The 18,729-nt window shown below is 42.8% G+C and overlaps 2 protein-coding genes across 2 annotated transcripts in view; one reads left to right on the forward strand and one right to left on the reverse strand.

Annotated features, from left to right (window-relative positions):
* The window catches only part of IFT140 (intraflagellar transport 140), a 54,631-nt gene that overhangs the window by 27,466 nt on the left and 8,436 nt on the right, over nucleotides 1-18,729 (forward strand). The window contains exons 19-20 of the mRNA XM_075830382.1: nucleotides 17,530-17,707; nucleotides 18,475-18,665. Coding sequence (XP_075686497.1) covers nucleotides 17,530-17,707; nucleotides 18,475-18,665 — 369 coding nt within the window. The remainder of the gene's footprint in view (nucleotides 1-17,529; nucleotides 17,708-18,474; nucleotides 18,666-18,729) is intronic.
* On the reverse strand, nucleotides 1,465-12,702 carry TMEM204 (transmembrane protein 204). Its single transcript, XM_075830383.1, has 3 exons — nucleotides 11,844-12,702; nucleotides 5,973-6,128; nucleotides 1,465-2,359 (listed from the first exon to the last, which is right to left on the reverse strand). Exons 1-3 carry the CDS (start codon nucleotides 12,103-12,105, stop codon nucleotides 2,115-2,117), a joined length of 663 nt encoding a protein of 220 aa, XP_075686498.1. The 5' UTR covers nucleotides 12,106-12,702; the 3' UTR covers nucleotides 1,465-2,114.

The raw sequence follows: 18,729 nt of genomic DNA on the forward strand, positions 1-18,729 counted from the left end.
TGACATCCACCAATCACAAAAACAAAGTGGCAGCAACATTAGCAAAGCGCCATTCCACTTCACCTTGTGATGGCTCCACCCACTTTATTTAGCCAATGGTTGACCAAAGCTGAGCAGAGCGGATAGGAAACAGAGTCTGCGCTTTCCTAGCATACCCTGGCAACCCCAGCCGTCAGATGCGACCGATTGGACATCAATGGCATATCCTAGCGCTATGTCATCAATGGCGTCATGAGACAACCCCCTTATTATTATTTTTTGTTCCATTGCTCGACAATTCAAATTTATGTCCAGACAAAGTGCACAGGTTATTTTTGCACGGACAATTTGCACCATTTAATTTAAAGGGAAATGGTCTTGAACCCTCTTCCTGGAGGACAGTGATTGTATAGGAGACTGATGCTTCTCTCACTTGACAAAGGAAATACACTCAAGCTGTGACTTCAAAAGGAAGTCCACACTATGGTGCAAGTTGTTTCTTTAATAGACACATTTTCACACCACTTAGGAAGTGCTCAGTAAATGATGAGTTGAAAGGGAAGTAGCTTTGGCTGGTATTGAGGATCTGGAGAAATTTGTGCTAATGCTGCACGGAGAAGGGAAGTTTTACATTGAGGACACTACATCATTAGCAGTTTAGAATGTAAAGTGGAGGCGACGGGATATATACCACTATTGCACGTCTTTTTCCCTCCTCCTATATATAATTCATGCTGATTTTCATTGTGACCGGTTGTCACCTCCATTTGTGCCATGTCAAAAATTGCTCATTACATTGATTTCAATCTATTTAATTAAAAGGGCTGTCTCATCACAGACAAAACCTTTAACCCGAGAGACTGCTCATGAGACACCCAGCACGCAGTTGTTTTTCCTGTTGGCTACCAATTTCATTTCCCCTTTTAGTTGTCGCTGTTACATATGGGGAAAGATTTGTCATGATGGGATAAAACCTTTAGCCGTTGAATGGGAATATATCGCAGGATCTGTGCCTGTTTTTGGTAACAAAAAAAAAAAGTTATTTTGATCTATTACAATTTGACCGCAACATAAAAATAGAGCCAAACAGTCTTTCAGAGCTCTCTCGTATTGAGTTTAAAGGGGTTGTCCCATCAACACAATCCCTGCCCATATGCCTTATATGGACATCATGGAAGGGGGTCCCCGCTCACTAACCAGCAGTGGCTCTTGTTCTGGCGGATTTGCGTGTCCTTGCATTACGTGGGCAGCCATTTATCTGAATTGTCGCCATGTAATTCTACTATTCCACTCCAGTGGCTGCTGCAGGGAGATGTCTGGCAATGGCTTGCCTCGAGAAAATCCGCTGCTTTTCAGGGGTAGTCTCTATTTATATATTATTTTTATATCCGCCAGGGATATCTACTGTGTATTTTTAGTGATGGAGTATCTTGGTGGCTGTATGGATTATATAAAGTTGTACAAAAAAAAATCATCACAGCAATGTTGTTGTTTTTTTTTACTTATAACGCAAAATGGTGATAAATAACAAAACATTAAAATATACTGGTATTGCTTATTATCATACATTAATAGGATATAAAATTGGTCACTTCTAATATTTTCTCTGCTCATTTGTACGGGTCCTTGAATGAATAATAAGGAGAATGACCTGTTGGTTCAGTCTGTTAAATCCTTTTGAAAGACCAGATCTGTGATCATTTGAAGCTCACTAGGTTCATAAATGGAGAATCCTGAGCGACTTGGTCCTGTAACCTTCTTCTTATTTTCTATCACTGTTGATCCACACGTTTTTTAGAAGAAGAAAGTGCTGCGTTGCACTGTTGGCTTCTTCACCACAAAGTTCTAGAAGGGTGGTAAAACTTTATGGCCCTGTGACCGGTCCGATGCAAGATATGGCCGCCTTCTGGTACCAACAATGAACTAAACAGTTTGTTTTTGCACAATATATGTACGGGGTCAGATGATTGGTGTTAGCAGTAGGTTCTCCATATTGCATCCATACACATTGTGAGAAGTCCACCCACAGAAAAAGTCTGAAATAAAGGCCCCTGGTATGTAAATAAATGGTGTGATACATATGTGTACATTTAATACATAGGGATTTACACCTCTTCGTTTTCTCTGTGCCTTTATCAGCAGGGAGATTCAACGTAATCATTGTCTGGGCCTCTGCGGAAGCGGTCCGTTAGTGTACGGCTGATGACAATGATTCGGGGTGCCATACAATCCTCCCGCCGGTGGAGGATGTTCCAAATAAGAATAGCAGCTGCCAATGTTGCCAGTAGGCAAGCACCAATATCTAGGTAGCAGGACCAGGATAGAGTTGTGTGGGGTCCAATTCGGTAGAAGGTCACCAAACCTATGACCAGAACAAAACCTGTAAAAGAATGGGATAAGCTTTGTTAGTGTTTCCCATCATAATGCAAAGAACATTACATAAAGGTTTTTTTTAAGGTAAATCCACATTAAAGAATAACTAACTTTTCAGATAACTTCTCAAAATAAGCTGTCACATGTGTGTACATGAGGAATAACACTATTTCTGACCATTATATGAGTTGTATTATGCATTTTTTTTTTTTAGCAGTTTTCTCCTCTGCAGGCTCTATCTCTAATTCTCAGTTTTCTCTGAGCTAGTGGTTGGATCCTAATGGCGATCATGTCTTCTAAACGTCCCCACACAGAGAAGAGGAGATTCCTATTCTCCTATCTCTATCTGTCACATGTATAGAAGTTGCAGCAACATAGAGGAGATTGTACAGAGCAGTTTAGCTGAGAATCCAGCACTGGGGTGACATAGAAATCTTACCAGCAGCCTGTGTCTTTCTCACTCTGCTTCTGCTTTCTACTCCTGCTCACGCCTCCCAATAGACTTGTATTGGCAACGTGTCTGTTGCTGACTCGCTCCCTCCCCCTCTCCATAGACTAGTATAGGCAGGCAGTGAAGAGACACACCACATTCTGCAGCCTGTCCGTTCTGCTCTCTAACTAGGAACAGATCTTGCATGACAACAAGGGGTGGACCGCAGATTACAGGAAGGGAGACACCTAGTGTCAGTAACTTCACACAGGATTTGCATGGATAAAACAACTAAATTTTAACCGTAAGTAAACGACAAAGTTGATCTATTTCAGGTATATTATTAGATTAGCATAAGTTGTTTGAAAAGTTAGTGTCCATTTAAAAGATGCCTTGGTCTGAGGTCTGACCCCCAAATTCTGAATTGGAAGGGTCTGCAGGATTTTGTAAAGCTTGAACAATTTTAATCCTCATTAATTTATTTATTTTTTTTACTGGTATTTTCTTTCCACTTTTATTACTCTGTTTTAGTGAGGGAAGTATAATAATAATAGCAGATCTCAGCAGGACTGTCCATTACATGCATGTATGAATGCCCGCTGGTAGTAATACAGATTGGCAGCATTCTTTGCAGTGGCCGCTGTCCTTCTGCCTGTTTTGAATGGGAAGGAAATGGAGTGTGTTGTTATTTTGTCTCTCATGGCACACAGCGGCATACACAGCGGCATGCACACTCCCCGCGGCTATATTTAGCCTGCCCCTAGCTTCCTTTTTTTTTGTGCTGTAGTCTGCTCTGAACACTGGGCGAAGGGACAGAGACTGAAGGGCGCCAGGATGTCCCCCCACAGGAGGAGGAAATGCCTGTTACTACCTGTTATGCAAACTGGGCCTTGAAAGCTCGGGACATTAAAAATGGAAAGGGGGGGCTTTGGAAGAGAAAAATTGTTGAGGAAGCAGCTTAAAGGGGTAGTCCCGTAGCATGCCGTAGTGAGATAATGGAAAATACTTTTATTGTGTAAACTATTAGGCCTGTGCTAGCACTGCAGGTGTTCATCGGTTTTATGTCATGGATTTATCAAGCAGGCATTTGAGTGGAACATCGCGTTCTTGTTTGTTTTTCCCTTTAAAGTCGCACTGTGAGATAACCACAAACAGCAAGAAAAACAAACAAGTCCTTGACAAAATCAAGCCTGACCTCCGCCTGAAGCACAAAGGACCAGCATGAGGTCATATTTGACATACAGGGCAACATCTTTGTAGACCCCTATATATCCTATCCATATGGTCTTGTTAAATATCATTCAAAAGCCATGGACATTAAAGGCTATGTAGGCTATGTGTATCAGTGTGTTTGGTGCAACTTTGTAATTTACATTTTATTATAAACTCTTTTTACTTTTTGAGATACAGCTGCTTTGTATCCTGTATACAGAGCAGCTATATCTAGTGCTGAAACCTGTATGCGTCACATCCGCAGGACTGACGGGTTCAGTGACTTGCGGGACACGCAGGATCAAGCTGTTATCAATCACATCTAAGTTCATAACTTAGATGTGATCGGTAACACTTCGATCCTGCGTGTCAGAGATGCAGGACCCGCTGTCACAGAACCCAACAGTGCCGCTGACCTGACGGATTCTGGTTTCGGCGCTAGATACAGCTGCTCTATATACAGGATACAAAGCAGCTGTATTTCAAAAAGTTGTAATTACATTTTATTATAAATTATTTCTAAGTTGCACCAATCACACTCTATGTACTCCATATAGTGTTTTATTTTAAAAACAAAACAAAAAAACACACGTTTTCAAAGCTGTACACTAGAGTCACTTCTGTTCATCCACAGAGTGTTAGGTCAACACTGATACACTGATGTTAAGGGATAAGACCAACTTCATCCCAAAGCTGTTACTGTGCCCTTAAGAAGCGCTCTGGCTGGGGTCTCCAGACATCACCCAAACAGCGGCAATATATCCCTCGCGACTGCAAGAACTTAAAAGCAGCCGGAGCCTCGGCTGCTATCTCTGCTTGGGGAAGCTACGGCACTGGAAATTTACTGGGATAGCCTCAGTGACGTAACTGGCCAGTTACTGCTTTGAAAGCAGCCAGGGACTCTGTGTTTGGTGAAACTTTGTAATTCTATATCACTGATACTCCATATACTGATAGCAACGTCAAGGGGCTTCTCCAGGGTTGCTGGCCAGACGCTCTAGCCGGGAACTTCTGCATCGCAAATCTCCTGACATCACTATTATATATGGACAGTGACGTCAAAAGCTTCCTCGGGCACGGCACTTCAGGTGGTGCTTTGCCTGGGGCATTCGGGTGATGTATTGCACTGTGTGCCTATACAGTAGGATACATTTCAGTCTGAGGTATACTTCAGAAGACACCCTATACCTCAGACGAAAGGAAAAAACGCGATGTGAACTAGGCCTTATTTTGCCTAGAGTAGCTCTGACCCTCTATAAAAACTTAAAGTGTAACTAAACTTTCAACATGTCACAGTGACATGTCGGAAGTTTTGATCGGTGGGGGTGCGAGCACTGAGACCCCCACTGATCGCTAAAACAAAGCGGCAGAAGGGCTCGGGTGAGCATTGAGCCGCTTGGTTTCTGATCGGCTTTTCTCAGAAAGCCAACATAACGGTGTATGGACTCAATAGAAAGTCTAAAAAGCCGATCAGGAACGAAGTGGCTCAGCGCTCACCTGAGCACTTTTGCCGCTTTGTTTTAGCGATCGATGGGGGTTTTCCGTGCGCGGACCCCCACCGATCAACAAACTTCTGACAGGTCACTATGATATGTCAGAAGTTTGTTGAAGGTTTAGTTCCACTTTAAAGTAGTACTATAATACCTTGGAGTTAATATTATGTGGTTAGACATATACCCCTGAAAACATTGCAGAGCGTTTATCAATAAATCCTTGGTTCTCCTGAGTTCCTTAGTAGGTAGGCATGGTGGGTGAATATTTCAATTCGACCTTACATTTGTCAGTGTTCAGTCTTGCTGCCCCAATCTCCGTGCTTAGGCCAATATTTCAGTGCCGTCTCTGCAGCTCTTGTTCCTTGGATTTTATTTCTATACCCCAATTGCTTCTTGCTCCTTCCGACAGCTGACGGCATCTACAGTGCAATTTATACTGTTCACCTCCATACACATACAAGTCATTTATCACGTGTCATACTTACTTGCAAGTTGAAAAACGGCGGCTATTGCTTCTTCCCACCACTGAGAATCCTGGGTAATAATGGGCAGTTCCAATAGACCCATGAGGAAAATGAGTTGCCCAGCAGTCAGGGCAACCGTTGCAATCAGATTGCATGCCCTCATCATGTCAAACTGCACTGCGGAGGAAGATGGAACAGGAAACATTGTCACTACACCCATTTTATGTGTACCCAATTTTCTTTTTTTAGACCAAAACAAAAATTAGATATTTTTACAAAGAAGCATTTCAACCAGAGAAGGACTAAAATAGTATCATTGCGAGCGAGCCAATATGACTGTAACAGCTTTAATATTTAAAGGGAAATTCCAAACCCCCAAAAAATAAATATATACTGCACATATTGCATTATAAATTGCACACCGACATGACTGGGGGCTGCAAGCTAGAAGCGCAAAATGTTTCTTACATGTCATTGTCACTTCTTTAAATAGTTTCAAAATTCTGTATAGGTAAATTTCATAATGTATGTTTATAATGGTTTGAGCTCTTTTTTTTTTTTTTTCGGTGAATTAAGTAATTCTAGCTGCCTGCAGCCACCACTAGGGGGAGCATTCTGCATTCTTATTTACATACTTAGGCTATGTTCAAACTTGCGACATGGCTTCTGTTCATAACTTAAGCCACGACACTTTAAGCCCTAATGCACACGACCGTGTGTGCCGCCCGAGTCTCGTCTGTGATCCGTGGAAAGATAGGACATGTTCTAACTTTCCTTGGATCGGAGAGTCGGTCCGTTTTCACGGACCCGATTCACCCCCTAAAGTGAATGGGTGCTTGAAAACTATTGGGTGCCACTCGATTGTTGGGAAAAACGTCCCGAGTGGCACTCGGTCGTGTGCAAGAGGGCTACCAGATCTGTCGTTCGACGCATACCAGAGGTGCCCAGCAGACCCCATTGACTTCCATCGTGGTGTCTGGCGTTTTGACAGAAAGAATATCACTGCATACAAATCTAATGTAATTTAGCCTCCAATGCAAATGTGAACAGAGCTTTAGTTACTACTGCATACATACTTATTGTGTAGATTGTAAGCCTTCAGACACAGTCCTCTCTTCTCGATACCGGTCTATCATTCACTAAGCTCATGTAAATTGTACTTGTTTGTTTTTAGCATTTCATGTTATGTATTTACACCCCTCTGTATAGAACTCGGTTGTGTCATAGACATTGAATGGACTCATGCTTGACCTCCGCTCCAGTCAAGCTCCTCCTCCCTGCAGGGGGTGCAGTGAGGAGGAACGAAGAGTTCAGGACCCCCGTTCTCACGATCGGTGGGGCCCCCAGCGATCAGACAATTATCACCTATCTATTTCTAAAATAGCTCCATTGACTATAGATGTACAGATCATAAACCTATAGAACCGTTCTATGGTGAATGATGAAGGGGCCACTACAGGGATTGTGTGGAGTTCCTCTAGAACGACAGTGGATGTTAATTTCTCCTCCCTACGGTTGTGTATGAATGTTATGGCTACATTCTGCTATGGTGACTTCTACTATTAAATACTATGGTATCTTTATAATCTCCGTACACTGCACTACACTATATTTGGGTTAATAGCACATGCTGTTCTGTATCCTGCACATGGCGTTTTGGATATCCTGCCCCACGTTACTGATCTAGCACTGATCCGGAGTTCCACTCTGTATTATAGTCCAGAGCTGCATTTAAAGTTCTGCTCAGACGGATTAAAAGGATTGTACAAAGTAAATGAACAAACAGGCCCCCCTGTGCCTAGCTGTTTGGGCGGTGGGCTCCGCAATCAACTGTTACTACCTGGTGCCACTCAAGTGGAAATGAAGCATTACATTAGGTTTGGGGGATTTCTTAAAGAAGAACTCCCATGAAAAACGCTATTGCTGTATCTTGTGCATGTAAATTATATTTATTTTCAGACCGAGCGTCTATCTTCCAATCCATAGGCTCCGTTCGGCTCCCCTGTTCAGTCACGTGACCTGTAAGCTGACTTTCTGATTCACATAGCGTCTTATGTGCGGACTGGAAGCCAGTTTCTCTATGTAAGTCTATGAGACTCACAACACGGCCACAGTAATACAATTTTTCATTGGAGTTCTACTTTAACTATTTAAGTAGGAGGTCTCATGAAGTAAACCCCTTTTATGATGAAGGTCGTGGGTCTGGCTTCACACACCTCTGACAATCTTCTGTTTTCTGGGAGAAGTTTCCATCAGCTATACATTTCCCAACTCCAAATGTAGTATTATACGGTGGCCATTCACATGAATGATCATCTGTGTAATACATGGATGGTTTAAGTTCACCGGAAGGAGGGCCACTGTTTGTGAGCGGCTCTCCACCCTGGCTGATAGAGGGTAGAGCATATGGACAGGGGTGTGCGACAACCCCCTCTTAATTTTGGTGCTCCATGGAACATCTCTTGTAAGACTATCAATGTCGGTCTGCTCCATTCACAATACATACCGCTGTAAACTACAGCCTACTGTTCAGAGCAGATCTGTCAGCAGACTAGAGGCTATTTTACTAAAGTAGCAGATTATAGTTTGTGTAAACAGCAGCCTGTATTATGCTAATTTACACTGCCGCTGTACTGAGTTTTATCCATGTATCTTAATAAAATTACTGCTTATGTATATCCATTAGAGGTTCTGCCCTTGTCCAGCCATATTACAATACAGGATTTAGCAGCTGTTTGGGTGATCAAGTCACTTGACATACTCTGCTAGCTAAATCTGATTGGTCGGAGCCCTCGATGCACCTCCAGCCTGTAGACTCATTCAGACACAAGACACCCCTTTTAGACTCGTTCACTTCAAAGTGAAAGTTGCTAAAAAAAATAGCAAAAAGACACTGGAAAAAGTAAAAGATATAATTTACCTGAATTTCCACAAGGAGATATATTGTAAACTAATACTGATTACACCCCAAAAATTGGTGACGGATATACTTTAAATAACCCCACAATACAATTGCGTACATACCAAACAGACAGGCCATTTGGCTATTCTGGGACCCTTGGAGAATGGGAGCCTAGTCCCTGTTGTTCCATCCATTTTGCCATTGGGTGTTGAGAACCAGGGCAGGAATCCCCTCACCAGAGGAACTGCATTCTAGACAAAGCAGCAGTTTGGGTTGGCAAACACCCATCTCTTCTGTCCTGGGTGGCAAAACTGGGCACCACAATGGGGGGGGGGGCATTTTAATTTTTGCCGCTCTTCTATGTACCCCACTGCCCTAATATATTGATGTAGGTTTATTAAATATGACATTTGGATACCTTTTCATTTGTCATTCTTGGGGCTATAATGGGGTTACTGTAGTTTGCACACTACATGATCCCAGGGCAGCGGTCCCACAAGAAGTCACACAAGTTCTAAACTATAGTTGATTGTTAGAAAATGAACATTGAGGCGGCAGAGAATTGGCGTTGAGCGCTGGCCGGCGCTGCACACTATCCTGTAACATGCACTTTACAAAGCTGCACACTGTTTAACACGCCGCTTTCTACATGTGGTATTTGACCTTTGGGGGAGCAGAAGAGGGGGGAAGGAAAGTGAATGATGAATGTTTTATTACCAGTGACCTAATGCATGCTGTGCGTTTTCTGTGTAACCATTTCTCTGCTGGTGAGAATAGCATCACATTACATCTCTCGCTCCTCTCACTAACATAAGGGGTTAATATCCTAAATCGTCTTACACAGAGGAATAGGGGATAGGCCTTAAAAACCTCTTCATTCTTGGACGTGCAGGAAAACCAGCTTTTTATTGAAGGAATCTGTATATACTTTACTTTGAAGGGTTCCTAGACTTTTTCTCCTTGGTTTGTGTGCGAATCTCTGGTTATAGTCATTTCCCCAGGACACTGTATTAAGACACCATCATTTTGTTGGAAAAAAAGCTAATATTTCACATGATTTTTCTAGCATTTAACTTCCAGTGAAAAACAGGAGAAGTTGCAAAGAGACCAGTGGATAGAGGAAAAGAGGGAGGAGGAAGCAGGGACTTTGCATTTTTGTAAAGCCTGAGTGACTCTAAGACTAAATGATCGTTACATCGGCTAAAATGGCTGCTGTAGCTTAGTTACTTACTGGATCTAGATCAGGGGTCAGCAACCTTTGGCACTCCAGCTATTGTGAAACTACAATTCTCAGCATGCCATCACAGACTTTGGCTGGATTAATAAATGCTTTGGCTGTCAGGGCATGATGGGAGTTGTAGTTTTACAACAGCTGGAGTGCCGAAGGTTTCTGACCCCTGATCTAGAAGAATAAGATACACAGGGATAGAACAAGAAAGGTACACAGCACTGTTTTGCTTTTTCAGTGATGTGCCTAATAGGGGGGGGGGTGATCATTATAGCCCCCTGCTGTTTTTTTGGGATCCTGGTTCTATTGCCAAAGGAACAAGCTAGGCAAGTGGTCATGTTCAGTACAGCAGTGATGCAGAGGAAGTGAAGCATGGCATCTATTGAAATGGATGGGTTTCCATGTAATGCAGTGGTCCTCCAGAGTTAGAGCCACTCTTTGCAAAATGGTTAACCCCTTTAATTATATTACTCTTTAAATTATACCTTGTTGATAGGTGGGTTTATATAGTTTGGGGCAGTAAATCGACTTAAAGCGGAGTGCGGCTCTCGCTCTGGGGGACCCGTTATGTCTGTGCAGCCCATTGATTACAATGAGAACTGTATAGTGCTTCATTTACCCTGTGGAGGCGCTGCAGAAGAATTGAACACTCTATGCTGGGTTCCCCCACAAATTACATGGGATCACTGCGGACCCAGAAGGGGTAATCCTGCAATCCGCTTATCATTGGGAATCCCTTTAAATGTAGTCTTTAGGACTAAAGTGGTCCATTGTAAAATCATGTGGCTCTGTGTTTACAGGATGATAATTCCTTCACTCTCTAGTCATGTATCATTCATCCCATCCACAGAAAGCCCCCTGTATGGACGATCTACAGTACATGTAAATAGGGTGCCCCCTACATCATCGCTGGCTGACCAAATTATAACACAATGGCAGAGATTTATCAAAACTAGTGCAAAGAACAAAAGGAGCAGTTGCTCATAGCAACCAATCCGATTCAAGCTCTCATTTTTCAGAGGACCTTTTTTTTAAATAAAAGCTGCAACCTGATTCGTTGCCTTGGGCAGCTCTACCAAGTTTGTACCAGTTTTGATGGATCTGCCCCAGTTTATATTGGGAAATGAATTAGTATGTCTAATTGCCTCAATTCGGGTCCATTCACACGCCATTGCGATGTTTTATTAGAATTCAATTTTGCACCTTGACATGAATGATTGATGTTCCCTCCAATAATCGATTATTCTGCCAGTCTGAATGATGGACCACAAAATCAAATCCTTCACTAAGTACAGGTTTATTTAACCAGTGCCTTCAGGATTGTACTTGGATATTTGACCTGTGACCTAACTAAGGAGAAACTGGCCACATCAGTCCGAGATCTATTATTGTAGTAGGAAAATCTGACCATAGACATAAAGATTTGCCACCAATCCAACCAACTTCCAACATCATTAAAAGGCCATAAATTTTTTTCTCTCCATTTTTTACAGCTTCTGCAATACTTTTATCTTCTCTTAGTAGATGTTACCGTCCTACGGACTGTGCAGTGAGGGTTTGGCAGAATTTTTTGCATTTCCTATAATTTTACATTGATATTTTATCGTTTGGAATGGAACATATTATTCTAGCATATTCTATAAAGTTCTTAGATTGCAGCATGTACACAATGACTCTAGTAATGATGACGTTGCCATCACGTGACCCATTGACAGTGGTGAAACATGACCGATACAGGTATAAAAGTTACACTCATACTTACACTTGACCGTGTTCCGGGATTCTTGTAAGCCAGATGGCTCAGACCCCCAACCAATAGATTGGCACACCCGTTCTTCTCCTTGTCCTGGCCTGGTGCTTAATCCTCTACCAGCCAAACACATCTTCCATAGACCAACGCTGCGCTTGCGCCCTTCCTCCATCGTTTGGTATACCCAGTTTGGAGTAAAGGCAGCCACATTATTGAGAATAAGCGATACCAACGCCACTGCCACAGCCGCAGCCACTAGTTTTTGCATGCCCATCGCCTGTTGCCACCAGACCTCAACTTAAACGGGACGAGCCCCGCTGCACCACACAGGGTCAGGAGCAGCTAGAGGACATCTCCACTCATTTTGAGAGGTGGAAGCCCCCCAAAAATGGCACAGCCAGCCCGGCCGGCTTGGAAGTCCCATGAAAGGGAGATGTGAAGGAAGAAAATCCCAATAAGTTTCTGTCTCCACTCTATCCACACTCCTGCAAGGCAACCCCCACCTCCTGCACTTGGAGATGCAACAGCATTCCCGTCTGGACCCCACCAAGCAAAGAGACCCCACGAAAGGTGGAAATCAGACTCTCTTCTTCCCACGCTCAAAGACCGATGTGTTCCAGATGTGGCCCCTCTTGGTCCACTCACAGCCAATGTGGGCGTCAAATAGAAGTCACTTAAGAAGCAGAGGGGCAACCGTTTCCATATTAGGGGGGATAGAAGACCCTCCACAGATTTCTAGGGAGTAAGTGAATGTGAGGAGCTTCTCCTTGGAGCTGGTGGAGGATGAACGCTCAGCGAGAGCTCAATAGCGTGTGTGTGCATGAGATGCAAGTCACACAGGGAGAGGGGAGGGGGAGGCAGCAGCTCATAGGAAGTTTTTGTTTTACGGATATATATATTTTTGGCATGGGATTTTGTTAAGTTATTTCCTAACTGTCTCTCTCGGAGCAGAGGAAATGGATGTTTTTTTTGTCGCTGTGTTTTCCACCCCCCTTTCCTCCCAGCATCACCCCTCCTCGTCGGAGAGTTTTGGTCAAGCTTTGGGTGTAGATGGATATTCTGCAAAGAACCTCAGAGCAGGATGCATTTCCTGGAAGGCAGATTTCCCTGTCCAAAACCCCAATACCCCCTCCCCCACCATTGTGTATAATTTAATAATTTTCTTATAAGAATCACAGCTGGAACGGTAGAAAGGGTTAGGTCCTCCCCTCCAAGTCATAAGGAAAGTATTACTGTCAAATGTCCAATTCATCTCCCCTAAACAGACTGGAACTGCGACCAACTCCCTAAGGGTCATTCATTTTATTCAAAATTGAACCATGGATTTAAAGCGTTTTCCCTTTAAATAATAACCCCCCCCCCTCCCCCTTGAGTCATACTCTTATATTTAGATGTTTCATGGTGGCTTCACACACTTTTTATTGCAATAGTCATTTGTGTGTATTTTGTTTTTTTTTTGGTGTTTTTGAAGTTGTTTTGTTGTTGTTTTTTTTAAAATTACGTTGCAAAAAGAAATCTTTGCATCACATTTACATTGCGAAGAACGCCACCTAAAAAACACAGGGAGTAAAACACACTGGGGCAGATATACTCTTCAAATTGAACCAGATTCTGGCGTACATGCTGTGCGCCACATGTTTTCGACACGCTTGACCAGGCGGCGAAGCTCAGCAGGAAAGTGGCGTGGTCTAGCGAAAAGGAGGCTTGACTTAAAATGCAACACCATGCGCCAAGCACAAAAAAAGTGGCATATACTAAGCCAGTTTTTAGGTGGTATACGGAAGTCAAGTGTCTATCATGTCTAACTACGTGCGCCAATTTATCATACCGCATGCACCAGTTTGATAAATTTGGTGCGTTTTCTGACCTCCTGGTCTAATTTACGCGGTGTAAAACTTTTGTTAGTAAATCTTCCCCAGTATATGTATAAAAAGAAATGCCACGAAAAACACGCCATCAAAACGCACGTACTATTTTCCTATAGAAACTTGGCTAAAAAAAACGCCACACAAAAAGTGTATGTGAAGGGAACCTCATAGCTGTATCTGTTTCTAGGAAAGCTGGGTGGCAACATTCAACGCTAGACTAGATTTGCTATTCAGGAGTTTTGGAAAGGTGGGTGATTAACCCTATGAGAGCTTATAATGGCTGAAATGTATTTTATGGGTGCGGTATGAAGGTGAAAGTCTAAGGGCTTATTCACACGAACGTGGGGAAACTCGGACATGAAAAACAGCCGTTTTTCACGTCCTGAGTTTCACTTGTGCGGGACCTGTTTTCACGGATCCCCATAGACTTGAGTCTATGGAGGGATCCATGAAAACGGAAGAAAATAGGACATGTTCTATTCTTCAATGGAACAACGGCGGTGTGAACTGCCCCATTGAAATACGTACGTCCGCGTGACCGCCGTTGTTTTAACTGCCATCACACGGACGTATTCAACATTGGTGTGAATAAGCCCTAAGAGTTTATTCACACGATGCGGTCAAATCACAGCTTATTGCCACGATTACCCCGAAAATGCAGCGGTTTTTCCACAATTTCACAAACGTTGCTGCAATAAACTGTGATTTGACCGCACAGTGTGAATAGAGCCTAATGGAATATTAACATGAGATCTTTTCCACGTTTGAACTAGTCTGTTCTGCAAAAAAAAAGAGACGGTTAGCTCCGCTGTACACATTGGGGGAGATTTGTTAAAACTGGATTAATACACGGCTCATGCTTAGTTGATGAATCTGCCGTAGCCTCAAAACAATGGCAGGTCAAACCCGATTATCGAGTGCCCATCCGGTGCGGCTCTGAAGCCCAACCCGCTGAATGAAACTTTTACCATATATTTACATCAAAAATACATTGACATATCTGCGGTTTGTACATCACCCTACAGAAAATGTGATTTAGGGTAAAATTGACATCACTTTTTTGATGCCCTGTCACTAGGATATGCCCCCAATGTCCGATCAGTGGGGGTCCGACCGCTGTGACTCTCCTTCTCCGAATGTTAGAACAAAATGCACCTTGCAAAAATGTTGCTGAAGAATCACAGTTCATAGGTTGAACTTGAAAGGATTGAAGGTTAAACCATTTTTAGCAGTTAGGAACAAGCCCAAAAGAGGGCGCTAAAGAGGGATCGCTATTTCCACTACCGATCACGCAGTCCTAAAGGAAAAGTTTGAAGGCGTTTTTTTTTTATTACTTGTCACAATTCCTTTTGTGTACAACATTCAGTCAACTAACATTTACTTATAATGAACATTTCTTTTCATTTACATTAAAATTCCTTTAATCCGGCATCTGATAATCCAGAAATGAACTATTTTTTGCATAGCATGTGGGGTTTTTATAGGTGTATTCCAGTTTCAGCCAATGTTATTTTTTGTATAATGAAAAGGTCTGCAATTTTCCAATATATTTTCTGTATCAGTTCCTCACTTTTTTCAAGATCTCTGCTTGCAGTCATTCAAAAGCAACTCACATTGTTTACTCCCAGGGGATAAAAATCATAAGATGGACACACAGTTGCTCGGCTCCTATGAAGACATCTCTGAGAACTGTACGAAGGGGAATAACCCTTTAATGGAATTGATAAATGTAGTAACCAGCGATATGTTCTAGAATAGGGACTTAAAGGGGATTGTACAGGATTAGAAAAACATGGCTGCTTTCTTCCAAAAACAGCGCCACTCCTGTCTACAGGTTTTGTGTGGTATTGCAGCTCAGTTCTTTTCACTACAGTGGATCTGAGCTGTAATACCAGATGCAACCTATGGACAGGAGTGGCGCTATTTCTGGAAGAAAGCAGCCAGGTTTTTCTAATCCTGTACCAACCCTTTGATCAATGACGGAATTTTTAAACCCCCTCCTCCATTCCCTCCAGTAGTCACGTACCTCTCACCCATCCCCCACCTTTATGGCTGTGTCATTCTAATAGCAGGAAAAAGTTATCATGAGCTGCTCGGCAGTAGCTACTAATGTGATGAGTTTCGAGAGGAAGACCAGGATGCACACCTTATCCTCTCTAATTAATTCACAGTCTTATAAAGTATCAGCGTGTGGCATAAAGATCTGCACGTCTTAGTTCTGAGCTCTACATCATGAAATACTTCTTCAACGTGAACATTACATTTGTTTTTGCATTATGAGTTATCATATTAAAGTGAACAGGGCTGAGTTGCAATACCAGACAACGCCTATAGACTAGAGTGGCACTGTTTCTGGAGGACAGGAGCTACGTTTCTCTGACCCCCTTAAAGTCTAACTAAACTTTCGAAAAACTTCTGACATGTCATAAGTTTTGATCGGTGGGGGTCCGAGCACTGAGCCCTCCACTGATTGCTAAAACAAAGTGGCAGAAACGCGTGGGTGAGCGCTGTACCGCTTGGTTTTTGATCGACTTTCCTCGGAGCTGTGTACAAGCTCAGTAGAAAGAGTATGAGTCCGTACACCGCTCCGAGGAAAGCCGATCAGAATCAAAGCGGCACATCCGAGCGTTTCTGCTGCTTTGTTTTAGTGATCAGTGGGGGTCTCCGACCCCTACCGATCAAGACTTCTGACATATCACTATGACATGTCAGAAGTTTTTTTTGAAAGTTTAGTTACCCTTTAAGGGTGTCGTTTTTCGTTGCAGTAATAACCGTGACTAAAAAACCAACTCCTTCAGATACCCCCTTAGGCTGGGGATACATGGCGGCTTTGGTTGCACGAAGCAAAGATCATAAATTCACATTGTGACATCGCGACGTCACCTTTCTTTTCCAAAACCATGGCAACTGTGAAACCGCAACTTGTAAGCACTGACGGATCATACAGGAGTTTTACCCGCATAACTGCGATGCCGTTAATCAATTTTAATGGCTGCGCGATTTTGAGGGTTAAACTGAGCGCTGCAAAATCGTCCATCCAGTAACTAACGATTTTGTCATCTGCGCCTACTAAAAGCGGGGTTGATTTCCGGCCTTACCATCAAACAAACAGATCCTCTAATCTAAAAGATCACCCGTCTCACCTGCCCCCTTCATTTAATTTTACTCTTACCACAGATACGCCTCTCTTGAAGCCCCCTACACCCCGCACGCCTCCCCCTCTTATTCATGCCCAGTGTTTCTCGCAGGCCAGGGCGCACTCTTTTTGGTTTAGTGACAGGAAATCCTCCTACTACACCATGGTGGGAATAGGAAGGTGTTTACTGATGGGAAGGGATTCTGTGTACGTGTTCTCGTGTCCAGCCTTGTTGTGCTTCATTTAATGACACTCATCACTCCGACTATTAAACATCCCGGACAAAGACCTAACTATGAGGCCGTGCCAAGTTTCAAAGGTCACAAGAATATTCACCAACAGTAAACTTTCTATCCCGTCCATGGAGATACTGGACATTTAGAGATAGATAGATAGATAGATAGATATACATATATCTCTCTACTGAAAGAGACCAACATGGCTACTGATATCAAATAATATCAGTAAATCTGTTTAGCTGTGCGGCCATACAGTGGTGGAAGATGTTTCGCTTCTTAGCTAGGCAAATTTTCCATTCTGGAGCCTGGAGAAGCTGGGTGACAACCCCGTTAGGAAGTTGTAAGGACAGCCATATCGGTTGTCCTCCAGCTTTTCCACGTTTGTGTTGATAATGTGATCCATTTTATGTGATACATTTTATTTTTACTACATTTTTCCTTTTTTTTTTTTCTAGTGAAACTGTCTGGGAAAACATGGCACGTATGTGCGTCAAGACAAGAAGACTGGATGTGGCCAAAGTGTGCCTAGGAAAAATGGGCCATGCCAGGGGTGCCAAAGCTCTGCGGGAGGCCGAGCAAGAGCCTGAGATTGAAGCCAGAGTGGCCATGTTGGCTGTACAGCTTGGGATGCTGGTAGGTTCTGTTTGGTCAAGACAGATCAGGTATTTGACATGTGCCAAAACCTAAACAGGACATTGGTATAGAAAAGGTAACAGCCGCGTTCTGGGCATGGAATGTATGAGGGTCTATGTTAGTCTGAACCCTTATCTTCCAACTGCTCCCATATTATCCGAGAACACCAGGATGTACGTTATTATAGGTCCAAATGGGATTTGAGCATGGTGAGGAGTGCTTTGATTTAAAGCCTATATAAACCTTTGAAGACTTTTTTTTTTTCTTACTAAACCAATGTATTATCATGTTTAATGGAACTTCGTAATTTGGTTTTTATTAAATGTTGTTGTTTTTTTTACTTTTTGAGATACAGCTTCTATGTATCCTGGATACATAGAAACCCCAATCCATCAGGTCAGCGGGACTGACCGCTTCGGTGACGCAGGATCCACCTGTTATCGATCACATATAAATTATGGACTTAGATGTGATCGATAACCGGTGGATCCTGACGGATTTGGGTTTCAGCCCAAGTTACAGCTTACAGATCCAGGATACATAGAAGCTGTATTTCAAAAAGTTAAATTATTTTTTTTTTCAATAAAAAAACAATTACAAAGTTGCATTAAACACTATAATACATTGTTTTTATTAAAAAAAAGTCTTCAAAGGCCTTTAATGATGCATCTGTGACCACAATTTGTGGGTGCCTCAGATATCACCGTGTTGGGTATCCTTGGATCTTGTATGGATTCTTGGTGTACAGTATCTGTTCTCTATTGCAGGAAGACGCAGAACAGCTTTACAAAACCTGCCAACGTTACGATCTTCTGAATAAACTGTACCAGGCTTGGGGTCAGTGGCAGAAAGCAATTGAGACTGCGGAGAACCATGACCGAGTCCATCTGAGAACCACCTATTATCACTATGCAAAGCACCAGGAAGCTATGGGAGACCGTAATGTATCACTCAACTAGTACGTTCACTGACGTCAACCTCATGAGAGGCAAACAAAAATCCCAGGAAGAGGGACCCCCACA

The sequence above is a fragment of the Rhinoderma darwinii genome, chromosome 6 (assembly GCF_050947455.1).
Source record: "Rhinoderma darwinii isolate aRhiDar2 chromosome 6, aRhiDar2.hap1, whole genome shotgun sequence".
In the NCBI taxonomy this organism is placed as follows: Eukaryota; Metazoa; Chordata; class Amphibia; order Anura; family Rhinodermatidae; genus Rhinoderma; species Rhinoderma darwinii.

Bases quoted from the DNA above. Each gene is read 5' to 3' on its own strand.
- TMEM204 (XM_075830383.1), bottom strand. From the start codon at position 12,105: ATGGGCATGCAAAAACTAGTGGCTGCGGCTGTGGCAGTGGCGTTGGTA. The intron at 6,129-11,843 runs GTAAGTATGAGT...CTTCCTCCGCAG, and splicing joins ATCCCGGAACACGGTCAAGT to TGCAGTTTGACATGATGAGG. The intron at 2,360-5,972 runs GTAAGTATGACA...ATTCTTTTACAG, and splicing joins CGCCGTTTTTCAACTTGCAA to GTTTTGTTCTGGTCATAGGT.